Source organism: Barbus barbus, assembly GCF_936440315.1.
Source record: "Barbus barbus genome assembly, chromosome: 22".
Taxonomy (NCBI): Eukaryota; Metazoa; Chordata; class Actinopteri; order Cypriniformes; family Cyprinidae; genus Barbus; species Barbus barbus.
In genome coordinates, this window is record NC_136750.1 from 2,109,359 (window position 1) to 2,136,456 (window position 27,098).

The window sequence follows — 27,098 nt, forward strand, 5'->3', positions numbered from 1 at the left end:
TCTTTCATGACGTTTAAAAATGGAGTGTGCAAACATCCTCGATTTCATGATCCTAGTGTTGTGTCAGTGTTTAGTGGGTACACTCTGTGCAGTGATGCGACCCACTGAAAGAGCCCCATGAAAACAGGAGAGAAGGATACTGATGCTATTTAGAGCCGAAAGAAGCGACCGTTTGCGTTCTGGGCGCTTCTAAACCCAGTGAAGTAATCTAACGGAGCCTCCCATCTGAAGAGAAAAGACGCCCGTGAGCGCAGCTTTGCTCGTGGGATGTGATCTGGGGAGAGGGCTAGAGGGGGGGACTGCCTGGGCAATCACATTCACTTTACGGACTATCTTTGTGCTTTTAACTATACGTGCATCCTGGTAAGTTGATTTAAGTCTCAAGTAAGTTTGAAAACCGAGTGTGCTGCCTACTCCATGTTGATGATGCCTGAACATGTTTTCTATAGGCTGCTCTCTGCGTTTTGGGACCGTTTACATTACATTCGGAAAATTACGCATACTTGATCTCTTAGTATTTTGTTCGCTTAACTCTGTTATTTCTGTTATCTGTTTGTCCCTTTTCTTTGTCTTAAAGGGCTGTTAAACTCCTTTCGGATGAGGAAACTCACATTTAAGCTTCTTGTTGCCAGTTGAGCAACAGATACTCCGTTAGGTGGTGGTGCAATTTTGGTTAGTTTGTTTGGTTTCAGTTATGTTGTTGACATGAGGTTTAAGTTGGTATTTAGCTGGTAGTAACTGATTGACAACTGTGGCTTTCCAGCAAAAAAAGTGTCCAAATTTCTTTAGAACCACCCTGACTAAGCAGCAAACCAGTTTTTAAATCAGTGGTTATGAAGAGTGGTTTGAACCTGGCATTTTCACTTACATTTACCCAGAAGTTTAACAATTAGAATATCATGCAGGAAAAAATGGTTTACTGCTGGATCAGCTAGAACCTCCCTAAAACCAGCAAACAGACCCAAGACCTGCATACCAGCTGGTTCAATTCTGGAAAACTCTTATCATATACAGTGTATGTGTAAATATATAAATTATAGTGGCAATTTGCACAGCAAATGTAAAAGATGGTGAATTACAAATAGACACCATCAGTTGCTGCAAATGCAAATATATCAGGTAAAATGTAAGGATGAGGTTTGCAAGGCTTTAAATGTAAAGTTGATACTATTATCATCATTACAATTATTATTATTATTTAGCAGTATAATAATGTTATTTTTATGTGCAGTTGTCCACAATATGCTAGAATAATTCTTACTGTATGGCAGACAAATGCTACCTGTAAAATAAAGTAAAAATTAGAGCTACCATATTCTTATTTACTGTATTTAGTCAAGTTGATTCATATGGTACCACATTAAGCAACTTTTTAGGTTAAAATGTATAAATATATAATTTTTGGTATTTTTGCATCATCTAGTCTCTTTGTGTATATACATTTGATGAAAGATTAATTTTTTATACACTCATGTGACTGGTGGTCTTACACAAGGCTTCTCTTCTCTCGTGCCCTTATGAAAGGGAGGGTCTGATTGTATCAGTTTATGAATGACTGGCTAAAACCGACAGATCATATAAACATTAAGAAATTATTAGCAATTCACTCAAGCTTTTAAAGGGCACTTCAAAATGCATTACACAGTTTTCATCAATGTATTGAAAGGCAATTACATGGTAATGCATTTGTGGTGAGGATATGAGACAGGATGTTTGAGGTGGCGCTTCCTTTAAGCGCTCTTTTTCTTTTAATGTTGAGTTTGCAAATTGGATTCAGCTTTATCTGTGTGCAGATTTGTTAGAAACCTGTAAAGTCTGACTCATTCTGTTGCTAAAGGATGACTGTCAATATTTATTTACAAGAAGACAGAACAGACCTGCACTGAGTTTCAGATCTACGCCTTGTATCCAGGCATAATAAGCTTCAGCTTTGTGGTGCAAGCTTATACATGCATTGCAGATTTGAACATTGCTGCACTGTGGGCTGGTTCAATTAATCTTTCACTTAATGTTATGCTTACATTGATGCACAGAGGCATTTCAGGTTTTGTTTTGCTCATGATGATTCACAAGGTCTTCACATTTCAAAAGTCTAGGCCTTTTCCTAATTCAGCAAGTCATTGCAACAGTTGCCTTTGGTCCTGAAGTTAAAGGGTCAAGCTGTGCATGCTTTTGAGAGATACGATAGTGGCAGTTCAGAGATAGCTTCATCTTAGACCACAGGTCAGGCCAGAAGATGTGAACGCTAGCTGTCAATTTCCCTTTCCTGTTTTACACGAAAGCGTGCAGAGCAGAAGTGGAAGACTTGAGCCATCCAGAAAGGTAATAGGGGTTAGATGTAATTACACCATTTGGGATTGATGTTAAAGCTTTAGTTGAATTTAGTTAGATGCGTAGGAATGGTCATTCAAACATTCAGGAAACATCTGTCCGCAGCATTTGCATCTGACGTCAACACTTCATTAGTGGACTGTACACACAATAAGAATGTTGAAGAAGCATGGTCTGAAGTGAAATTTTAAATCCTAAATGAGAAGAATGTTATTAAGGAATGTTGTTAAAATGATAGAGCAACGTTACAATGTAGTTTAAATGTGACTCATCAGAAAGTTCAGTTTTAGTTTTTCAGACTTATTGTACATAATGTGTTTTTACACTGGTGCCACACTTATTTATTATAAATTAGAGGTTGCTAAGAGTAAAGGTCATTGCACACTGAGTCCAAAATTTTCGCATGCGTTTTTCCGTATTCGTTCCTTTCCTATCAAAATGCATGCTACGGATGCAAAAACAAAGATAATCGAACCCGATCCGCATTTTTTATGACGGACGAAGTTTTCGGAGGCAGTGTGTAAACGTGATTAACACAACGTGAGGTCGTATTTATTTTTTAACGCGCAAAAGTTTCAGACTCAGTGTGCAATGGCCTTAAGAATAAGAGTCTGTTTGTAACATTAAGTTTAACAACAGCTGTAGAAGGATTGTTCATTATAGATGGTTGATATCGGCATTTAATCATTCATTTTTGTATTTGTTATCATTAGCTAAAGCACTATAATTACCATGAATGATCAATGTACAGGCCTAATTAATATATAACACTGCAGTTCAGCACTTTTTACTTGCAGTGTTATATTTGTTTTCATTTAGTATCCATTTGAAAACTTGGTTAATTATTCAGTTATCGGCCAGTGTGATTATTATTGGTAAAATCCACTATTATAAGTAGTCTCATCTTTCAGTTTGCGTCAGTTCCAAATAAAATAATCAATTGATATGAAGTACCTTAATAAATTTTATAATAAAAAAAAGACATGTTACTGCTGATACCATTACAAACCCCATGTTCCTCCGATTTCAAAGTTCTTTATCAGTGAGCTGTTGTGAATTTTTTTTTTTTTTTTTTCGCCCTTTGGATTTGGCAGTTTTAGACTGTTCTCTCCATGTGGCTTATTATGCAGATAAAGCGCACGTTAGGGCTGCACGATTATGACAAAAATCAAAATTGCTGATTATTCCCTTGAGATTGTAAGAGATCTGCTGAGGTCCTTTGTTGAATGGAAAGTCAAGGCCGCAAGGCCTGGCACAAAAACTTAGATGGTCCAGAAAAAGTTCTAGCTCACATCCTCTTAGTATCTAACAAAACCGCAGACCGCCGGGCCGTCACTTATGTGAGAGCTTTATCTGTTAAAGAGGTCACACCTTTTGGAGGGAAAGTTTACGACTCTTTGACTCCATGCATGGTAATTTGCATATGAACTGGATTGGAAGTTGATATACAAACTATTAAAGATTCTTAGCACACTTATATGTTGCATAGGTATCGACATATAATATACGCTTTCAATTAGATCATCTGAAGACGAATAGATACAGACCAAACATGATATACATGACGTAATATTAACTAGAGTTCTATAATAAGCATGCATAAAACAGGATACGATACACAAAAACATATACAAGAACAGTAATAATATACACAATGACCTGAAGATATGTGTGTTCATTCAAAGAAAGGTTTTTCTATGAATTAATTAGAGAAGAGTCCATTGTCTCTTTCCTAAGGGGAAACGGAGTGAGTTGCTCTGCCCGCATTTCTCTGAGCAATAAACCTAGTGTTATCAGATGGGTTGCCATGGAAACAGAGGCCTGTAGTCATTGACAGACAGACTTGCACCCAGTATGTGTATTGGGTGGGTCTGTGACTATTTGTTAATCTAATAACTAATTGATTTGTTAAATCAAATGCAAACTTGTGTGTCTAATTGGTCCAAATGGTACAATTATTTTGGGGAATTTGTACTTTATTCAAGTACATTTTAAACTGACTACTGTTTTAATTGTGTTTATCATGATTTAAATGTATGCTAATATGGGAGACCAATGCTTAAAAAACCCCCAAAAAACACACTTGCTACAATTTTTACAGATGTTACTGATTTTGATAATGAACAAAACTTTACCTCTGCATCCTAACTCAAACTACTATCAAATGTGCATTTCTAAGAGAAAAAAAAAAATATATATTATTATTATTATCAGGCAACCCAAACCTGTTTCTTGATTTGACTCATCATCACTCATTAGAAGATGCAGAAACTAAGACATTATTTCTATTTAGATATTTATTTTGTTAAGAAAAATTAATGGTCTGGTTTCTACAACTTTCACTTTGGAGCAAAAATCTGGCTTTAAACTTAAAAAAAATAAAGATTTTACAATGAAAACAATTATTGTGATATCGCCCAACCATATCCATATCGCCCAGCCCTACAAAGTGTGTCAGAGAAGGGTCTCTTATGTCGAGCATGCTGGGACACGCAACAGCTTTGCTCTGACTGCTGAATGATGGCTGTGTCTGGACGCAGAGCCAGGGTTAAATTGGGTAAGCGGAGGAGCTGTGAGCTCAATCCTATCAAGATTATTGGATTCTATTTCCAGCAGCTCATAGCTATTTTTATGCCATCTCTCATATGGATTGAAACTGTACTGTTACTATACGAAAATATACTGTTTAACTGCAAATAAATGAATTTAAATGCATGTTAAAATTTTGTTGTATTGAGAATGTAGTCATTTAATGACTTTTTCTCTTTTCCATTCTTGCATCTTATTTCATACTAGATTATGTGCACTTTAGAGGAGTTGTGCCTTAGACTATTATTTTTTAGGGTTGTTCACATGCTCATTGCTCAGTCAGAAAATTTGCCATTCTGTCTCAGAGCAGCAGCATCAACTCGATTTTTGAAGTTGTGTTTATTGATACTATACTGATGGCGAGTTTGCAAAAACTCAGTGAAAATAATCCTTTTGTCATGGCTCATTACAACTGGTTTCTTCACATCAAGTTTCCACAGACATTTAGAATGATTCAGTTGCACAACATGAACCTCGTATTGGCATAGTGTGACATTCGAGTGAGACTGCCTGGGAAAATTATATATATATATATTACACCGTAACAGATTTAAGTCAATATGAAACAACATACTAATTCTGACCTGCACTTATTAGAATATATAAAAGAGTGGGTGATTGGACTAAATTTTATTATATTTCAGATGATTAAAAACTGATAAATGAGTAAAATATGGTTTGAAGGATAATATAAAGATTTAAAATTGTTTAATTCATGTTTTAGGACTGCGTTGTAATTAAGTGTTTTTAATGTCATCTAATGATTCATACTTCCAAAATTTCTGCAGTTTCCAGCAATTAAGATGGATCACTGCGGTTTGGGTTTCTTCTGTAAATGATGGTAAAAACATACAGTAGTATTTTTTTCCTTTTGTTTAGAAAAAGTACAATTAAACAGCACACTTTCTAATGTATGAAACAAAACAAAGAAAACTACATTTATAGCTGTATTCCAAATTTTTTTTATGCTTGGAAAGCCTTTTTCGTCTAAATAGGATTGATTGATTTAAATATTTATGAAATATTTGTATATAAGTTAATTTTTTTTTCTCATATACTTCAGGCACAGACCATGTAGAATATAGCGGATGAGTTTGTGTTGTGAGTATAATTTGAACCAGCAGGCCTGAAAAGAAAGACCTAATTGGTTTCGAATGGGCCTGTAGAAATAACTTTTTCTTTCATCTTTTAATTCTGTCATCATTTTATCATCCTCAAGTTGTTCCAAACATGTCTGACTTTCTGTGGAACACAAAATGAGATTTTGAAGAATAATTAATACATTAGTAAGTGTGTGTGTCTATATATATATATATATATATATATATATATAGACACACACACACCTTTCTTTATGTTTCTCGATTTGAATGTTTTGATTCCCAGATTTTCAATATGGTCCCAGAACTTTGGCCAGCACAGAATGTGATTAAATAGCAGTTAACAGTTAAATCTGCTTATAAACTGGGAAGATGGAAAATGAATCTTGCTTGATCCCAAAAAATGACCTTAGACAAAAACTTTCAACGCAGCACCTGCCCGCCTCTGGACATGAGTGTGACCAAGAGAGAGCAAATGGTAGAAAACCATATGAAGCTGTACATGTGACGCTAATGTTATAAAGTATCAGTTTTCAAATCCCACTGCATGTTAAAATTGTTTTGGAGTCACAACATAATAATGAGCAAGGAATTATAAATCAAAACTCTGTCCCTGTAAATCATACTTTGTGTGAAAAAGAAAAGAAGTTGTCTGCTTCTAGTGTTCATTTTAACTGGAAACTGCAGCGATTCATACATATAGGTACGTTTAATGATATATGCAGAAATGTAGGTAAAGGCATGCATTTCCAATGAGTCTGGGCAGCCTATTGTCCAGTTTTGGTGAGCCGTGTGAATTGTAACCCGAGTTTCCTGACAGGAGTGTCATCCGTTGTGATCTTCTGCGGCTATAGCCCATCTTCTACAGGTTTCAGTGTGTTTCTACAGACTTTGGTTGTAACGAGTGGTTATTTGAGTTACTGTTGCCTTTCTATCTGCTCAAACCAGTCTGACCATTCTCCTCTGACCTCTGGCATCAATAAGGCATTTTTGCCCACAGAACTGCCATTCACTGGATGTTTTCTCTTATTTGGACCACTCTCTGAGATGGTTGTGCATTAAAAATCCCTGCAGATCAGCAGTTTCTGAAAAACTCAGATCGGCCCGTCTGGCACCAACATTTATAACACAATCAATGTCACTTAAATCACCTTTCTTACCCATTCTGATGATCGGTTTGACTTCAGCAGATTGTTTTGACCACGTCTGCATGTCTAAATGCAATGAGTGGCTTTCATGCGATTGGCTATTGTGCTTTCGTTTGCTTTTATTTCATTCAGAACTGGATTTTGCCAGACGATAGTTCTTTAATCTTTATTAGATTGCAGCATTGCTTCAAGTAAAAATAAATTGACCACTTTTTGAATTATTCAGATAACAAAGGTCTAAATGTTTTTGAGGTTATAAGTGTGACAACTTGATTTTGGCCCACGCGGTTTATGCTGACATTATACGGTCACATTGCATGAAATTGCATATTTTTATTTAGTGCTGTGTTTGATTGCAAATTGCAAATATAAGATCAGGTTTCTATGTGCTTTAAGTGACGCTTTGAGTTTTATTGACCATGTAAGAGTTGACTTAGATGAGTGCTTTGAAGACAGTTTTACAGGTGGTTGCTGAAGGATCCTGACCGCACCCTTGTAATCATTTAATCGGAATCATAAAATGTTTGTTGAGCTGCAGAGCTTGTGCACAATCTACAGGCCTGTGAAATAGTTGATGTCCCTTCAATGTATTGTTGTCATGCATCACATGAGATAAACTTGAATTAAGGTAGCAGATGCGAATCAGAGAACACTGGGAAGAAAAACAAGTACAGTTTTTGCACACACATTTTCAAAATTTAAATATAAAATTAGGTCAAATCTACTTAACTAAGTTATGGACAAATTAACAAAGGAAATAAGTAAATTTAACGTGACCAGTTAGATGAGTTTGAGTAATTTCTACTTAAAGCAGTCCGTAACTTTTTTTTGGGTTAAAAATGAACCGAAATCAATATTTGAGAAATTACATAACCAGCCAGTGTTCAAAACTATCACCTTACTTTAGCCCGATTCACAACGGTTAGTTTATAATAATGTTTTCTAATTTGAGTACAGGTAGGCTTCTGCGGGAAATTCGAGCTTGGCACTGCGTCATTACGTCACGTCTGTAAACATAAAGAAGTTTTCCCAGCTACTAGGCTATCTCATGTGAGGATCCTGCAGGTGGCGGATCATTTATAGCCTTATCTTACAGCATCTTGAATAATTAAATTTATCACTTTGATGGTGGATTGTAATCCAGAAAGGTGGGGTGGGGAGGACTATAAATATTTTCAGAAAAAATATTGCAGGAATCTCATGTTTTATGGTATCGTCTTCGAATTTGATGAGACACGTGGCTTTCAACCCATTACTTTTCTGGATTGCTCCAGGACTTATTTCATGTATTTGTTTATGAAAAACATTCAGTCTGGAAAAACATTTTTCAAGGCACGTCAGTGTCTATAACTTTTTATCTGTTTGAGCGTTATCAACTCTGGATGATAGATAGTAAAGCCTAGAGTGCCTTCTTTCCAAAGATACCTAATTTGTGTAGCACTCTTTGTCAGGAACTGTTACCGTTTTAATTTAGGTAGGTTATTTTCACCTGTGAGGCCCCAAATGGGGGGTGATGGGTAACAGGATAAAGGCAGTCCAAATCTTGAAAAGATGTGGTTCATTAACAGACAGGCTATCGTTTCTGCTGTATCATTGGGAGCTGGGTGGCACTCTATCCACTTTGTGAATTCGCAAACCACGTGAGGAATTATTTGCTACCCCGTGTTGATCGTAGCAGGGGTACTACACAGTCTATTTGGAGGTCCGACCATGGGAAGACCATTCCTTTGCGGGGCTCGGTGATTTGGATTTGCCGGTTGGAACTGGCAACACACCAGACATCCCTTAACGTATTCCGCTACGTCTTGCTGAATGCCAGGCCAGTATGCTACTTGCTTGAGTGTTTCATAGGTGGCCTTGGCACCGTGGTGTCCTGCGCATGGTGCATCATGGGCGTGTGTCAGCATAATCCCCCTTTGGCCTTGAGGGACTACAAGCTTTGGCGCAGTGAGGGGCTCAGGGACATACGTGATATGTCCAACACCATCTCTCAGATGCAGCATGTGCTTGATGGAGTGGAGCGTGCGGAGCTCGGAGGAAGTGGCTAGGTCGGAGGTAGTAATGGGATAATTTAATGGGTCGGAAATGTGAGCTGCCATAGTTTGCAGTGTCGAATCCTCAGTTTGGAGGGTGAGGAGATCGTCAGCAGCGAACTGTGAGGTGATAGGGCAATGTGGGAGGAGGCGGGGGTATGCATGCCAATGGCGTGCTGGTAGCGAGTTATGGCTGCCACTGATGGGTTATGGCTGCCACAGACTCGTTTAAAGTAATGTTGTCATCTGGTTTTAACCAGGTTTCTGTCAAACAAAGCACATCTAGTTTATGGTCAGTAATCATATACATTTATAAAAAGTGCTTTTGTAGAAAGGGATCTAATATTCAATAAGCCAAGCTTTATCATTTGTTTATCTGTATTATATCTGTTGAACATCAATTAAATTGTTACTCTTACTTTGGTTTGGATGTTTTCTGTATTTTCCAGTTTGGGGAACAGACAGAGTCTCTATAGTGTGATATCTAGGTGAAAGAGTCTCTATGTGCTGAGAATTAACTGACGTCTGTGATGTGAGGCGGCTAGCAGACGGTCGGTTTAGCCAGTCTGTCTGCTTCCTGACCTGGGCCCCAGTTAGTCAAGGACAAACTCTAAGACTATGTGCCATATATCTAGAAAGAAAGGAAACGGGAAACCAGCCTAGGGTGGGTGGGTGATCATGCATGCGCAGCGCACATGTGCATGACATATATTGTATCACTCGGTTTGTGAGTGACATCGATTTAATTTCGAATCAGGACCAGACCTCTTCGACACTGACACACAAACATGACCTTTAGGGTGGAAGTATCATATAAAAAGTGAGGAAGTGAGACATACACAACGGACAAGAAAAAAACGCTTGCAAGGACTGTTTTCACTTTACATTCCTGTGTGTCTTCTATGATAAAGCTTGGCTTATTGAATATTAGATATTCAATAAGCCAAGCTTTATCATTTGTTTATCTGTATTATATCTGTTGAACATCAATTAAATTGTTACTCTTACTTTGGTTTGGATGTTTTCTGTATTTTCCCGTTTGGGGAACAGACAGAGTCTCTATAGTGTGATATCTAGGTGAAAGAGTCTCTATGTGCTGAGAATTAACTGACTTCTGTGATGTGAGGCGGCTAGCAGACGGTCGGTTTAGCCAGTCTGTCTGCTTCCTGATACACTGGCTGAAGTGAGACATACACAACGGACAAGAAAAAAAAAACGCTTGCAAGGACTGTTTTCACTTTACATTCCTGTGTGTCTTCTTTAGTTTTTCACCTTTTTGTTGTGGTCTTACATATTGTCTTGTACAAACATGGGATGGAAGGAGAGAGATGGTGAACATGATGTGATGCTGTGTTTCCTCAGGAGAGCAGTATGGACAGTTCAGAAATCAGAGGGCAAAGGCATGAGTGAAGATGACCTTAAAAGCAGCCAAAAGTGAGTATGCAAACACACACATAAATAGTACAGGGGTATTTGGGCAGTGCTGTTGAGATGCATCACTTCATCTAAAACAATTTAAAGTAATAATACCATTGTGCTGTAAAATAAAAATAATTTTATTTTAGAACAGTAAATTACAAAATTACAATATTTTTATCTAATAATACTTATATTTATCTCATAATCAGGATGGTGTCACTCACTAAAATGTCATTGTGTAACAATAGTTCATACATTAAAAAATCTTGTCATGCATATTTAGAACAAGAAACATTAGATGGCATTAAAAGACTCTATTTAAGGTTAAAAAAAATGTAATTTTAAATCTTTACTAGTCTTTACCACTATCCTTCACGCTTCATTTTACATATTTGTAAAACCTTTTTAATCATTTAAAATATAATAAAATTTGTTTTGTATGTATAATGCATTATATTATTAAATTTTAAAGTTTTCATTAGTACAGGTCAGAATAAGTATGTTGTTTCGTTTTTGCATAAATATATCTGTTACACTGAATGATGATGATTATGTGTATTACGTTGTAAAATATATATATTTTTTGCTTTCAAATGTAGCATGTTAATGCATGCAGTGTTTTTTTTAGGTTTTTTTTCAGTTTAACATGTTAAAGATATTTAACACAGTTAACACAGAGGCTGCTTCTTGAAAATAATTGCATTTATTTAGACGCGGAACATTTTTACGACCATATCGAACGGGAGACTTTTCAGACGCACACTCTTACTTCACCTCAGCACCGGACAGTATTCAAACAAATGCAGAAAAGGTACAGGTGATGAGGGAGCTTCAGTAGAACAGCAGTGAACTGCGGTCAGATGAGATGTTGTCAGGCCACATGTCAGTAACAACAAATGTTCCTGTCCTGCCAGCTGTTATACTGTGCTCCTAGCACATGCTCTTCAAATGAGCGCGCAATATTAAAAAAACTAATTAAACTACAAGCGTGCAATGTCGTAGTTATGTAATCTGTTAAGTCATGAAGTTACCCAAAAGGTGATTAAAGCTGCCTTAAAACTGTGCATGCATGGAAGTATTAGTTATAAACGAGTCACATTAAAGAACATGTCTCTGAAATGCAGTGATTTTCAAAACTGTCCTGGAGCAGCCCAGCACAGTCTTCCTCATCTAACACACCCAATTCAATTCGTCTGCTCCTTAGTAGAGACATTAAGACCTTAAACATGCCAGTAAATGTAAAGAGCTGTGAGAAAATACAATGCATGTCAGATTCATGTCACGTTCAGCAGCGGCAGCTCTTAAAGTAATAGCAGCCAAATAACCTAATCACCAGCTGCTGTGACGTCTGTTAATCAAAGAGGAAATCAATAACTTGTGTAGCTTTCAGGATTCATCTATATTTAATTTAAAATCTAGTGTTTGATTAATTTATTCTATTTCTGTATATTTCCTACCTGCTGAAGGTACAGGTAAAATATGACATTTATTATAGTGGGTTTATTTGAAGATTGATTTAAGTTCACTTAAATTAGAAGTTATTTTTTAAAGTCTAATAAATGTTAAAATTGATCGCTCAGAATTATACTGTAATGTCAAATGGCTAAATAGTCAATGGTTAAATATTAGGAAAAATAAAACAATTTCATAGAGACATCAGTAGTGTTGGTATTAGTGATACTGGCCTTCAGTCATAAAAAAAGATGCCATTTAACAAATTCTTAAAATATACTGTATGTTGTTTCTACATTAATTTGAAGATTGAATGTGAAATTATAAAAGTATATATAAAATTGTATTTATAATATAAGTATAATATACATATAAAATTATATTTAAAAACGTTAATGTTAGGTGATATTAATCGTGATTATTATGATTTTTTTTTTAATGTGTGATTTAATTAGTTAAATTTTGGAATCTGACTACATAATTAGGATTACATGTAATTAGTTACAACACAGCACTGCTCATATATAACATCTGCATTTTACTGGAGCATCCTCACTAATTTCAGAAGCACCGTTGCTTAGGACAGGGTTACACTGTGTTACTGATAACCCTGCGTTGTGGAACAAAACTTCTACAGTGTGAAACGATGTGATGTTAGAACATTACATCTAGATGCTAGGCAACAGTCACCCAATCACGTGCATCATATTCTCATGCGTTGGACTGTTACGAAAACATAGAGCATTGTATAAACTTCCGTTTCATTGTTTGAGTGGAAGAAATGTCAAATGGTGACAGATTCATCCTTATTGTCTGAAAGTCCATTCTGGAAAACTTGATAGTGCAGTCGGAAATATATAACATCAGGATGCACAACTCTAGAGCTCTTATGTACAGTATATATTCCAATCAGCGACGCTGCAAATATGCAAATAACAACATTAACCTGAGATGAGTTTGAAACGTCAGATTACGAATACCCAGGATTAATTGTTAACCCGGGGTAAATTATGAGCAATGTGAAACGTGAAGATAACCCAGGATTCCCTTTTCCTGGTTGGCAGCCCAGTGCCAGTTTGATCAATCTTACAATATGTGACCCTGGAGCACAAAAGCAGTCATCAGTAGCACAGGTATATTTGTAGCAATAGCCAACAATACATTGTATGGGTCAAAATGATACATTTCTCTTTTATTAAATTAACAACTTTATTAATCCCACAAGGGGCAATTCAAATTGGTTTTTTATGCCAAAAATCATTAGGATATTAAGTAAAGACCATGTTCCATGAAGATAATTATTACATTTCCTACCGTAAATATATCAAAACTTAATTTCTGATTAGTAATATGCATTGCTAAGAACTTCATTTGAACAACTTTAAAGGAGATTTTCTCAATATTTAGATTTTTTTGCACCCTCAGATTCCAGATTTTCAAATAGTTGTATCTCAGCCAAATATGGCCATATTCTAACAAACCATACATCAATGGAAAGATAGTTTATTAAGCTTTCAGATGATGCATACATCTCAATTTCAGAAAATTGACCCTTATGCATGGTTTTGAGGTCCAGGGTCACATATGTATTTTAATTAATAAAAGCTGTTTCTCCATTTCTTGTTCTCTTTTAGCATGGTTTTTAAGACTCCTCCTAGTTGTGCTCTTCTTCATCTGTTATTATTGCTCCCAGTTCTACTTTGAGAGGTTAGTGCCGTCACCTGCTCTACTTGATATCAAATACATTACGGTTTCATTAGTTATTATTGTTTTTGTTCTTCTCAGGCTGAGACATGCAAAAGCTGTGAAGGTGTACTTATGCTAACTACTGATTTGTTCTTTTCTTTAAGCTACGGAGGCAGTGGAAAGTCCCCTCAGCCCACTGTTTCTCTATATCACAACTATTGCTTGCAAAGGAAGTGGGACAATCTCAAATTCAAGTATGTGACCTCATATTTTACTCACTCTCATGTCGTTCCAAACCTGTATGACTTTCTTTTTTTGTTTCTGTGGAACATAGAATAAGATGAAATACTTTCTTTTTTTTTTTCATCACACAGTGGAAGTCGGTAGTAACCAAACCTTTTTGGTTACCAATACTTTTCAGAACGACATGAAAATGGGCAAATGATGAAAGAGTTTTTATTTTTGCAAGGGCAGCAGTATTTATCTGATGCAAAAACATTGAGTTTAATAGAATTAACACGCGTAAGCGTGTTTTTTATAAAAATGATTTCCTCAATCTGAGTGGCTCAAAACTTAATGACTTATTTTTTAGAAATGCAATCTAAACAAACAAACAAAAAGATTGACTTCATTCAGTAAATCTAAATGGTTATAAAAAAAAAGCCAAACCTTGACTGTTCGCAGTCAAAATTCCTATGGATCGACCATAATAAACGAACTGGAAAATGCATTTATTTAAAATATGTTTTGAATAAAATCTATATACCAGATGCAAAATTGAACGAACACACACAGAAATGAAAGGGACAATGCTATAAACATCCTGAGTGCAAATCATGAAAAAGTTTCACACACACACAAACGTTTGTTTTTGTGAAAAGTGGGGACTCTCCATAGGCGTAATGGTTTTTATACTGAACAAACTGTGTGTGCTATTGCCCTACACCAACCCTACACCTAAACTTAGCCCTCACAGGAGACTGTGCATTTCTACTTTCCCCCAAAAAACTCACTCTGTATGATTTATAAGCGTTTTGAAAAATGGGGACATGGGGCAATGTCCTCATAAATCACCTTCACCTTGTAATACCTGTCATACCTCTGTCATTATACAAATTTATGTCCTCATTTGTCACAAAAACGAGCACACACACACTATTTTTATTTTCCACCTGAAGGCAGCAGTCTGCCACAAACACATGATAAATTTCCATCCAAGTGTACAGTTTTACAGTAGAGAGGTTTGCGTATTTGCTTTTACAAATGAATGAATTAGAGGAATTTACACATAAATAAGAGTTGCATGATAGGTTGAATGACCAAAAACAAACAAACAAAAGAAGTACATAATTTGATTGTATGGGTCACCATACTTGGCCACACACTACTCCCCTTTCCATTCGTCGCGTCCAGTGTACACTGTTGCGGCGCAACGTAAAAACTGTAACGTCCGGTGTAGACATGGTGAGTGAAGCCAAGAGCAAGATATGCCTTGTCATATTTTCTGCATTTAGCTTTTGAATGACCAGCACCTGCTTGGGTCTGTGCAACTTCATCTATGGCTTTTCTTTTCCCTTTCACAAACCGATCCGTATCCCATTGTAAGTTACGTCCTATGGCTGTTTACTGTTTTATTTATTTTCTTTTTCTGCTGATGGTCCGTGCCCCCCAAACTTTGAGAACCCATGGGTTAGGAGATAAAAAATATTGTTTGGTCACACGTGGTCACACACACACACACACACACACACACACACACACACACACACACATTAAATATTTGTTCCAAAATATCTGTTTGGAGACTGTGTTACTAGGACAGTGCTGAAAATAAATATAATTTTCATACAATCTATATATGTTTTCGATTTTTATAATCAATTTAAATTTAAGCTTAAAAGTCTGTCATTAAGTCAATCAAATCTATACACAAAAAGAGTAAATGTCTAAAATGAATTTGAGTAGTTTGAGGAGTAGTTTGTATTTGAGTCTGTCTTTTGTTTCACTGACACAGCATGAGCCGAAAGACTGAGCTCTTTCTAAAACTGAAGGATTTCTTCTGGAGGAAACATCTGTCAGCTGAAGCTCTGCCCTATGATATTAAAGGCAGCGGTATGTACAGCTTCTGTTGCTTCGCTCTCTTATAATCTTTCCTTTAATACAATGGTTAAATCTACTGCAAAGTCATTAAGCTAATGCTTATGTTAAATCTGGCTTGAGTGCACGATCGCATAAATCCCGTTGCTGAAACCTCACTTGCCCCCAAAACCTTTCAGTCAACATATATAAAGATGCTAGTCTGTTCTGTAGTCAACATGCTTTTGCTGCATGCTGCTCATCATTCTGCATGAAGTCCATTCATGTTGATACAGTCATGGTGCACTTTGTTTAAATACTTTCTTCTTTGTCTCTGCAGAGCTCTTGCTTCTGAAGGTCTTGGCAGTGACTTCCAGCTACAAAATGCCAGCAAACATTGAGAGGTGAAGTAGGGCTGAACTGCTTTCACAAGTATCTAAACTCTGAACTCAAGCTCCCATACGCTTGAAGAAACCCATACCTCAGATTCAGTCTTTTGCTTCAGTTGCAGTGTGGTGTGAATTACTGCATGCATTACAAATTAATTACAGTAATGCTCTTGCTCATGATCAAAAGGATTTTATTTAAAGGGTTACTCCACCCCAAAATTAAAATTTTGTCATAAGTGACTTACCCCCATGTCGTTCCAAATCTGTAAAAGCTTTGTTCGTCTTTGGAACACAATTTAAGATATTTTATATGAAAACCGGGAGGCTTGTGACTGTCCCATTGACTGCCAAGTAAATACCACTGTCAAGGCCCAGAAAAGTATGAAAGACATCGTCAAAATAGTCCATCTGCCATCAGTGGTTCAGTCTGAATTTTATGAAGCAACGAGAACACTTTTTCTGCGCAAAGAAACTAAAAATAAAGACTTTATTCAACAATTTGTTTCTTCCGCGTCTCTTTAGTGCCATTTTGGAGAATATCCGCTAGACGCAAACTGCGTACGCTGTTCTGTGTCAGCCGGAGCACACGGATACGCTGTTACTCACAGTCCTGTTACAATTCATTTTAATTTTTACTTGTTCATTTGATCAGTTTTCTCTATTAATTTTGATGTTTGTTTGATGTTCATTGCTAAAGAAAAAAAATTGCAAAAAATTAACTCATCCTGAGGCCATCCAAGTTGTAGATGAGTTTGATTCTTCATCAGATTTGGAGAAACTTAGCATTTTGTCACTTGCTCAGCAATGGATGCTCTGCAGTGAATGGGTGCCGTCAGAATCCAAACATCTGATAAAAACATCACAATAATCCACACCACTCCAGTCCATCAGTTAATGTTTTATGAAGAGAATAGCTGTGTGTTTGTAAGAAACAAGTCCATCATTAAAACATTTAAATTTTAAGTCCATAATAATGCTTCCTCCAGTCAAAAGTACATCTCCTGTCATCTCTCACATCAGAATCCACCCACATATTTGTTTAGAGCTGTTTTTGGTGCTTAATCTGTGCAGATTTCTCTCCTGATTCATACAAGGCAAATATTTCACTGGAGGAAACGTTATTATGGACTCATATTTTAGCAGGAAGTAATGGTTTGAAGTTTAAACCATCTTAACAATGGATTTGTCTCTTACAAACACACAGCTTTTGTCTTCTCAATATGTTATCTGATGGACTGGAGGGGTGTGGATTACTTGTGGATTATTGTGAAATTGTTTTATCCGCTGTTTGGACTCTCATTCTGACGGCACCCATTCACTGCATTTTCTGAACTGAAGCATTTCTTTTCACTACAAAATAAACTTTTTGTCTTTGTTGTGTACTGCACTCATGGAAAGTGTTCTGTGTGTCAGCAGCTTAGATTGCAGGACGTGTGCAGTCATTGGAAACAGCTTTTCCATAAAAAACAGTTCACTGGGGGAGATCATTAACAAATACGACGTGGTGATCAGGTAAATAAAACCTCCACCTCCGTTTGACCTTTCAGTGTTTCTTTTACACTGTCTTTATTTAGCATCAAAGACTCCTCATTATTTAAAAAAAATACTCTTTTCAAATGTAGGTCCTCAGAAAGTTTTAGTTAGAGCTTTATGAGCCTTTTAGTTAATTTCTCCTCTCCATCTCTTGTTTTCCATTGTCCACTGAATATTTTTTCAGGAGCACTTTATTTTACAGTGCGTGTACTTCCCTGGTCTATACATTAGTAAGTACAGTAAAGTATCTAATTAGTTACCATGTACGGGCACTACCTGTAAGTGACCGTTCTTACCCACACTTGTCTGTATGTACAAAATAATTGCCATGCATGTACGACTGTGAAGTACAGTCGTGTTTCTTATTTGTTATGTACATATACTTCAGGTAAGAACCTTGTGTTACCACTCATTTGCCCGTAGGTACAAGATATTTACCATGTATGTACCAGGGAAGTACACACACTGTAAAATAAAGTGCTACCATTTTTTCTTTCTATGTACAGCGTGAAAGCCTTTCCATTAGTCTGGCTTGTATTTTGCATTCTTGTTGTATTGTAAGTCTGTTGAGTGGCATATAATAGCCTCACTTAACAAGCCCTCCTGCAATTAGAGCTCTGCTTGGCTACTGTTTCTCGACCTTTGTTTCTCAAGCCGCCTTATAGCCTTGGAATGAACAAATGCCTTTTTATTTTTTCTAAGCCTCTAACAAATGGCAGAATTTGGCTGAGTGTATCTATCCATGGTCTCCCGTCCTCGCCGTGTTCTCAGAAGCTAATCACGGCGGGGAAGGAGAGCCGAGCCACTTGACAAGTTCAAATTTTGCCCATTAAACATGTATGAAAAAAAAGTCCATCTCCTGTTGTCTCTCACATCAAATTCCAAGTAAAAAAGTAAAAAAAAAAAGTATAATAATTTAATTTTCTTTTTTTATTTATTAATTAATAATTTTTATCAGCAGTGACAGTAACGTAATTTATAATGTAATAAAACATTTCTATTTCACAACAATGCTGTGCTTTTGAACTTTCTATTCATCAAAGAATTCTGAAAAAAGTATCAGTTTCCACAAAAATATTGGGTAGCACAAATGTTTCCAGCACTGATAATAATCAGAACGGTTTCTTGAGCAGCAAATCAACATGTTTTTTTTTTCATGCCTTATGATGTTCCTTCACTTTTATATCTTGCTATAAACTTGAAATAAAGAGCAAAAACAGATTTATAATTTGTATTTAGTTATAAAACTGACAGAATTTGAAAGCTGAGCTGTTTGTAAAAATTGTAAAAAAACCAAAACACAATTGTTGCGATTACTGGGTGGCTGGCGCACTACAAATAATGAATGGAAGACGTTAAATATTATGTCCTCATTTACAGTATTATACCATGAATAAAACAGCTTGTGAATAGTCTCTTAACGTTTACAGCAGAAAAGACAACAATATAACTTATGTTAACAAATTTGAGTCCACTTCAGCCTTTAGAACGTTTGTATTGCTGTTGAATTAAACAGGCTGTGTGAGGAATGAAAGTTTGGACGCCACATGTACATGCACATGTAGATAATGAATTAATTCACATAAATAAAGCGATCTGTCACGCCACATTAAAGAGCTTGAAAATCGCATTTGTGTTTCCCTATAAAACTGATTTTGAAAGCTGAGACTTTGTTTTATATTAAAAGCACTAAAAGCACAAAGCTTAAGCAAATGCTATTGGGTGGCTGGTGCAATACAACGAATGCAATGGAAGACATGAAATATTTTTTTCCAAGCATATTGTCCCCACGAGTATGACACATGGTATGATTTCTGCTAATAGTCCCCATATATTTGTAGTGTATTTAAAAGGGTTAAATAAGAGAGCTACAGTGCACCCCAAAGGCATGTCGATTGAGTGTGTGAGCTGATTTTAAGATAAACAGTTGTTCCTGTTCAGTCTGTTAATAAATATCATATTCTTGATATTGAGCCGTTTCTGTGAGTCCTTAAAATTGACTCTTCCTCATCCCAGTAAGATGATGCAGCTGCTCGGGAGCAACAATATTCAAATCAATTCCGGTGGCCTGGCCTCTTCTCCCGGTGCTCTCAATGCGGGCCATTTGCATGCGCAATATATGATATACTCCCAAAATATTATAACTTTAATTTCTACGATTTAAATTGTCAAATCATTTTGAATTTATTCTCAAAACATTTCGACTTTATTCTCGTAATTTTGACTTTATTCTCGAAACATTTCGACTTTATTCTCGTAATATTTCGACTTTATTCTCGTAATATTTCGACTTTATTCTCGTAATTTTGAATTTATTCTCGTAATTTTGAATTTATTCTCGAAACATTTAGACTTTATTCTCGTAATATTTTGACTTTATTCTCGTAATATTTCGACTTTATTCTCGTAATATTTCGACTTTATTCTCGTAATATTTCGACTTTATTCTCGAAACATTTCGACTTTATTCTCGTACATTTCGACTTTATTCTCGTAATTTTGAATTTATTCTCGAAACATTTCGACTTTATTCTCGTAATATTTCGACTTTATTCTCGTAATATTTCGACTTTATTCTCGAAACATTTAGACTTTATTCTCGTAATTTTGACTTTATTCTCGAAACATTTCGACTTTATTCTCGTAATATTTTGACTTTATTCTCGTAATATTTCGACTTTATTCTCGAAACATTTAGACTTTATTCTCGTAATATTTTGACTTTATTCTCGTAATATTTCGACTTTATTCTCGAAACATTTCGACTTTATTCTCGTAATATTTTGACTTTATTCTCGTAATATTTCGACTTTATTCTCGAAACATTCTCGAATTAATTCACATAAATAAAGCGATCTGTCACGCCACATTAAAGAGCTTGAAAATCGCATTTGTGTTTCCCTATAAAACTGATTTTGAAAGCTGAGACTTTGTTTTATATTAAAAGCACTAAAAGCACAAAGCTTAAGCAAATGCTATTGGGTGGCTGGTGCAATAAAACTAATGCAATGGAAGACATGAAATATTTTTTTCCAAGCATATTGTCCCCACGAGTATGACACATGGTATGATTTCTGCTAATAGTCCCCATATATTTGTAGTGTATTTAAAAGGGTTAAATAAGAGAGCTACAGTGCACCCCAAAGGCATGTCGATTGAGTGTGTGAGCTGATTTTAAGATAAACAGTTGTTCCTGTTCAGTCTGTTAATAAATATCATATTCTTGATATTGAGCCGTTTCTGTGAGTCCTTAAAATTGACTCTTCCTCATCCCAAGTAAGATGATGCAGCTGCTCGGGAGCAACAATATTCAAATCAATTCCGGTGGCCTGGCCTCTTCTCCCGGTGCTCTCAATGCGGGCCATTTGCATGCGCAATATATGATATACTCCCAAAATATTATAACTTTAATTTCTACGATTTAAATTGTCAAATCATTTTGAATTTATTCTCAAAACATTTCGACTTTATTCTCGTAATTTTGACTTTATTCTCGAAACATTTCGACTTTATTCTCGTAATTTTGACTTTATTCTCGAAACATTTAGACTTTATTTTCGTAATATTTTGACTTTATTCTCGTAATATTTCGACTTTATTCTCATAATATTTCGACTTTATTCTCGTAATATTTCGACTTTATTCTCGTAATATTTCGACTTTATTCTCGTAATTTTGAATTTATTCTCGTAATTTTGATTTTATTCTCGTATATTTCGACTTTATTCTCGTAATATTTTGACTTTATTCTTGTAATATTTCGACTTTATTCTCGTAATATTTCGACTTTATTCTCGTATATTTCGACTTTATTCTCGTATATTTCGACTTTATTCTCATAATATTTTGACTTTATTCTCGTAATATTTCGACTTTATTCTCAAAACATTTTGACTTTATTCTCGTATATTTCGACTTTATTCTCGAAACATTTCGACTTAATTCTCGGAATTTTGACTTTATTCTCGAAATATTACGTACAATATTACAATATCTCGAAATATTACTTTAATTCCTAATCTTAGATTTTTCTTATTTTTTAAAGAGACACTAAAACGCCGTCGTATGTAACAGCTTCAGTGCACTTATCAAAATAACAAAAGCAAATCTCAAAACTTTTGATGACAATGTAAGTGTAACAATTTGTATCATTGTAAAAATTCATCAGTTGAACAAATGTAAAACAAAAATAAAAAATCTGTCAAATCTGTACAGGAGAGAAAAAAATTATAAATACTCCATTTAGTGACAAAGAACTTTAAACATACACTTATAAATAAGCTTTTGTTCACTCTTTTCTGTCTCGGTTTGGATGTAGTAAAACATACAGATGTAGCACAACACATCTGGCTCATGTTTGCCTTTCTTCTGTCACTGACCATAATTCTGGCTTGGATTGGGCATGAAATACTGTGATGCATGTGAAAATGGGCTGAGAATTGAACAAATAGTTGTAATGTGGCTGAGAGGAAGACAGGAATCATGTACTTGTTGTGTTTTTCTGCTGATTAAGCAACAATATAAGACTTCTTCACCTTACAATTGGTTACCAAACACAAAAAATGCTATGAAATGCACGTCATGTTTTGTGAGAAAACATGAAACGGGCACAATTTTTGGAATTGGCACCAAAAATTAGGAAAATAAAAGTACTGAATTTCATTAAAAAAATGAACGATGCAGGAAGGAAGGAATGCTGATTCCGACTCTCCAAATCTGATTTGACCTTTGACCTTATTATGCACTGCTGCCATATCTCTGTGTCAGGCTGAATGATGCCCCGGTGAGAGGCTATGAGGGGGACGTGGGTAACAAGACCACATTGCGTCTGTTTTATCCTGAATCCGCCTCCCATAATCCTGATATCCACAATGACCCAGACACCCTGCAGGTCCTGGTTCCTTTCAAGCAGCAGGACCTCCGCTGGCTCAAAGAGATCCTGTATGACGAGAAGAGGGTCAGTCTGTCTCACCTTTTTCCCCTCATGTGCAGCATGCACCTGGTTTCCCAGTAATCATGAGGCGCTGTGCTCGATTTAGGTCCGAAAGGGTTTCTGGAAGCCTCCGCCCCAGATCTGGCTTGGCCGGGCTAGTCGGATCCGTATTCTGGACCCATATTTCCTTCGCCTGACAGCCAGCAAGCTGCTTCAAATTCCCCTGCAACCATGCAGACAACAGGTGAGATCTGCACACACGGCCAGGATTCGGAGTGATAAACACTGTTATTGCCATGGAAACACTCCTACTTTGGCAGAACAGATGTTCCAAATAATGATTACTTTTGGTGTCATTTCAGACATGCATATGTATAGTTCCATTTACATATTTGTTAATTATGAAACGTTTGTAATGAGGCTTTGTTCCAAAACCTGATGAACTAGGCTGCATTTTAATGCATCATATATGGATTCTTGACATTAAAGTTACCTACATTTTTAGGCATAAATAAATACAGGTTTTTAAGTATAAATTTAGAATGAAAACTTAAAAAATAGCATTTTTAAATTATATTATTTATTATTTTATTTAATATTTATAAATATACAAAACACAATTTCATTGAATTAAAGATTTATTATTTTATCCAATATATTCTGAACTTAAAATCAGAACTGAGTCTGTGAGGAACACTATATTTGCATAATGCAAAATACACAGACAAATAAGTTTCTGGTTGCAAATCGTCCAGTTGACAGTGGAAGTCAATACATTTTTAGTAGATGAATTCCATGCAAATGTTTTGGGACTGATACATTTTTTAATATTTTTGAAAGAAGTCTCATTTATTTGATCAAAAATACATTAAAAACTGTAATATTGTGAAATATTATTATAAATTTACATAGCTGTTTTCTATGTGAATATATGCTAAAATTATTGCACACACATAGTATATAGTTTGAAAATATTTACATGTATATACATTAATATTATTATATTTTATAATATATAAAATATATTTATTTACACCACTGCTCCGGGTGTGTGTTCACGGTGTGTGTGTTTTGGATTTGGATATTTTCACTTAGGGGTGTACTCACTTTTGTGGCCAGCGGCTTAGACATTAATGGCTGTGTGTTGAGTTATTTTGAGGAGACAGTAAATTTACAATGTTATACAAGCTGTACACTCACTACTTTACATTATAGCAAAGTGTCATTTCATCAGTATTGTCACATGAAAAGATATAATAAAATATTTACAAAAATGTGAGGGGTGTACTCTCTTCTGTGAGATACTGTACATAGTAAAACTTTAGAAACTTGGTATTTGTAACAGTGCTGTTGTCTAATGTTTACAGCCACATTTGGAAAGGAAAGGTGCTGAACCCTTGTTCTAATGATGAACGTGATAAAATGGTGACAGGAAAGGTAGGCTGAAATGTGCAATGTCTTTGAGGAGATTTAGGATTGTGTTTTGTGTGGGAGCGCACAGATCAGTTGCTGCAGCAATGTGAAAAAGCTAATGACTTGGAACGAGAGAGAGATTGACGCAATTTAAGCAGTCAGGGCTGGAAAAACCAAGATGCATTACTTTCTTTTACTACTGTAAGTGGAAAGTTTCCAACTTAAAAGTTGATGTCTGGCAAAAATTTATGGGGAATACATTTGAAATTGTTTATTGCATTGTTTTGATTGTAGCGCATATGCGTATTAAACGTTTTTACAACGTTTAAAACCTCATAAAATTGTTTAAAAGCACGGGTTTATGTCTACGTTGACATATTTCGCATTAAAGCTTGTGCAGGACTTTTTTTTTAAACAGCCAATAGGTTATGTTACACTACAGGCTTATTTCAAGACGTCTACAAGTGGGACTAAAGGAAGGGAGATCTTTTGATTAGACATATTTGTATAGCAAATAAGCAATGAAATCTGCTATAGATGACTTGAACTAAAAGCTAAGATTTCTTTCAGAGGAGAGTTAAAGCTGTCTTCAGCCGCCCCCTGCAGGAGGACAAACACTATTAAACACACTTTACCTGATCAGCTCGTTCTCTGTTTCTCCGTCAGAAACTAGTCCACCCCACCACTGGCATTCTGGCTGTATTTGTGGCACTGAACTACTGTGACGTTGTGCATGTGGCTGGATTCGGATATCCAGAGTCCAGGAACGAGAAACATCCCATCCACTATTACGGAAAAGAGACAATGAAATCCATGAAGGTTAGTATAAAGCGTCCGCTTGCAATGGAAAACCTGAGCTGTGGTTGGTGCTTTGATTCTCATGTTGCCGTATACTGTATGTCACGTTGCACTGCTTTACCGAATGTCATTGATGTTGTTTCAGAATTCCTACCATGACCTCAATCAAGAGGCTCTCATGCTTAAGAGACTGGAAGACCAGGGAGCTATTTTATATCTTCATCCTCATTCCTGACACCCAACATAAACATATATAAATGAAAACATAAACACATGTAAATACAGCACTATCTTCATCTTTGGACTGAACTGAAATATCCTGCATTCACACTGCAAAGCTGTTAGTTGTTTCTCTAAGGTTTCTGCATTTCTGTGTCATTCAATCATTTTTATCTGACCTCGAGTATTTATAATTAATGAATCTTTTCTGCTTATTGTTTTGTTTCCTTTCGGGAACTTATTTTTTTTCTTATGAACTTACAGTAAGTATTTAATAAAATGAAAATATGCTTCTTGTTTTTAGATGACAATTTAATTACCATAAGCAATACTCAAAAGATCTCAGTTGAACAAATGGAGACTGTCTCCTGCTTCTGGAGTTTCAGAAGAGATGTCTCAAGTTGTGCTCAGATTTGTCAAGATACAAAAGTCTCAGAGAAGTAGGTATCCTTTGGGTATCCTAATATATACTTTTTTAGGGCCCAAGCCACTAAGGCGCAGGGGCCTCTCGTTTTCCTAAGATTTATTCTTTTTTTTTTATTTATATCGACTATCCGGGGGTTTTTGGGGGCCTTAATGTGCTCAAAAACTCTTGAAAGTTGGCACACACATTGGAATCTGTGGCCATTAGGACGCCACAGAGGCTGGGACCCGGGCGTGACACAGGGGCTCTATGGCGCACCCTGGAACACAGTCAGAAAACTTGATTGATCTCTCACACGTACTTGCACGCATTCATATGAAACTCGGTACAAATATAGATCTCATTGAGCCGAACAACTTTCGCGCTGCATGTCATAGGCTCTGCCCAACAGGAAGTCAGCTATTCAGGGCTGTGTAAAAAGCACATGCTCTGGAATTTGATATACTCTGAGGATTTCCAACAAATGAGCACCAAACTCGGTAAACATGATCACAAGACATTGGGGATGCTAAATTGCGAAGAGATTTTTGATATCTCGTTTGCCGAGGCGATGAAGTTATGGCGAAAAATTGGAAATGCCTAATAATATCCACATGCATTATCTGATTTTGATCAAACTTCAGTGGTTTACACTATGATGCCGATCGGATAGATGTGACTTTTATGACTGAAAGTTATAGCGCCACTAACTGGCAGCAGGAAGTGTATCATTTTTCAAATGCTTTGAATTCAGCATCTTATTTTTACTCGATTTACTTTAAACTTAATCAGAATAATGTCAAAACACGGCCGATGTAAAGTTGTGAAGAGAATATTGATATCTAAAATACTGTTGCCATGACAACGTGTCAAACTTGACAATTATTTTATGGTGATTTCAACACACACATCAGTATTAATGATAGATAGACACTGGCAAAAGTTCATAAAAGGGCGGGGAAGAGGCACTGTATAGCGCCACCTATTGATAAAAGTGTGTGTGTGTGTGTGGGGGGGGGTAGTTTTAGCTACAGACACCAAACTCAGTACATAAATTGTTCTCATTAAGCCGGACAAATTTCTAATTTACAGTCATTAGCTACTCGGAAATCGGCTATATTTATTTTAATGTGGGTTTTTTTAAAAAAATCAGGCTGTAAATAAATTCATACTCCCAGCAGAATAAAGTAGTTCGCACCAAACTTTGCCAACGTGATGCCGATATACTGAAGATGTTAAATTGCGAACGGATTTAGGATATCTCGAACGATGTGGCAATGGTGATTTATTAAAGTAACAGTAAAAAAAAAAAAGATAGCAGTAATTTTTTATTTTATCTTTTAAGAGCTGCTTCCAAACACTTCATAAAAAAATTACATACACAGAACAATTCATTCTGAGGAAATGTGATTAATTCCATGAATTTACAATACACTATGGAGAGCAGAAAATTGAAAAACTATCAGACATCTGATGTCACTCTGCTTCTGTGTGTGGGGTGGGGTGGGGGTGGGGGTGGGTGAGAGAGACACACAGAGAGAGAGAGGGTCGGTTTAAACTCTTGATGCTTTAATAG

The 27,098-nt window shown here is 36.0% G+C and overlaps 1 protein-coding gene across 3 annotated transcripts; it reads left to right on the forward strand.

The window, feature by feature from the left end:
- LOC306888267 (CMP-N-acetylneuraminate-beta-galactosamide-alpha-2,3-sialyltransferase 4-like) lies at positions 1-26,377 on the forward strand. 3 transcript variants are annotated; one of them, XM_079446461.1, is made up of 11 exons: positions 1-363; positions 10,564-10,635; positions 13,707-13,779; positions 13,923-14,012; positions 15,773-15,870; positions 16,175-16,238; positions 17,640-17,735; positions 22,524-22,713; positions 22,796-22,933; positions 24,769-24,921; positions 25,046-26,377. In XM_079446461.1, exons 2-11 carry the CDS (start codon positions 10,614-10,616, stop codon positions 25,133-25,135), a joined length of 1,014 nt encoding a protein of 337 aa, XP_079302587.1. In that variant the 5' UTR covers positions 1-363; positions 10,564-10,613; the 3' UTR covers positions 25,136-26,377. The 3 variants fall into 3 exon arrangements, with proteins under 3 accessions (XP_079302587.1, XP_079302586.1, XP_079302588.1); XM_079446460.1 differs by having other exon boundaries at positions 47-363; positions 17,637-17,735; XM_079446462.1 differs by lacking the exon at positions 17,640-17,735 and having other exon boundaries at positions 47-363.
- Positions 26,378-27,098: the final 721 nt, after the last annotated feature.

What these genes read in the sequence shown, in the direction of transcription:
- LOC306888267 (XM_079446460.1), top strand. Translation starts at nt 10,614, where the DNA reads ATGACCTTAAAAGCAGCCAAAA. An exon ending in TCCTGTATGACGAGAAGAGG is followed by an intron (nt 22,714 to 22,795) that starts GTCAGTCTGTCT and finishes TGCTCGATTTAG; the next exon opens with GTCCGAAAGGGTTTCTGGAA. An exon ending in AGACAATGAAATCCATGAAG is followed by an intron (nt 24,922 to 25,045) that starts GTTAGTATAAAG and finishes ATGTTGTTTCAG; the next exon opens with AATTCCTACCATGACCTCAA.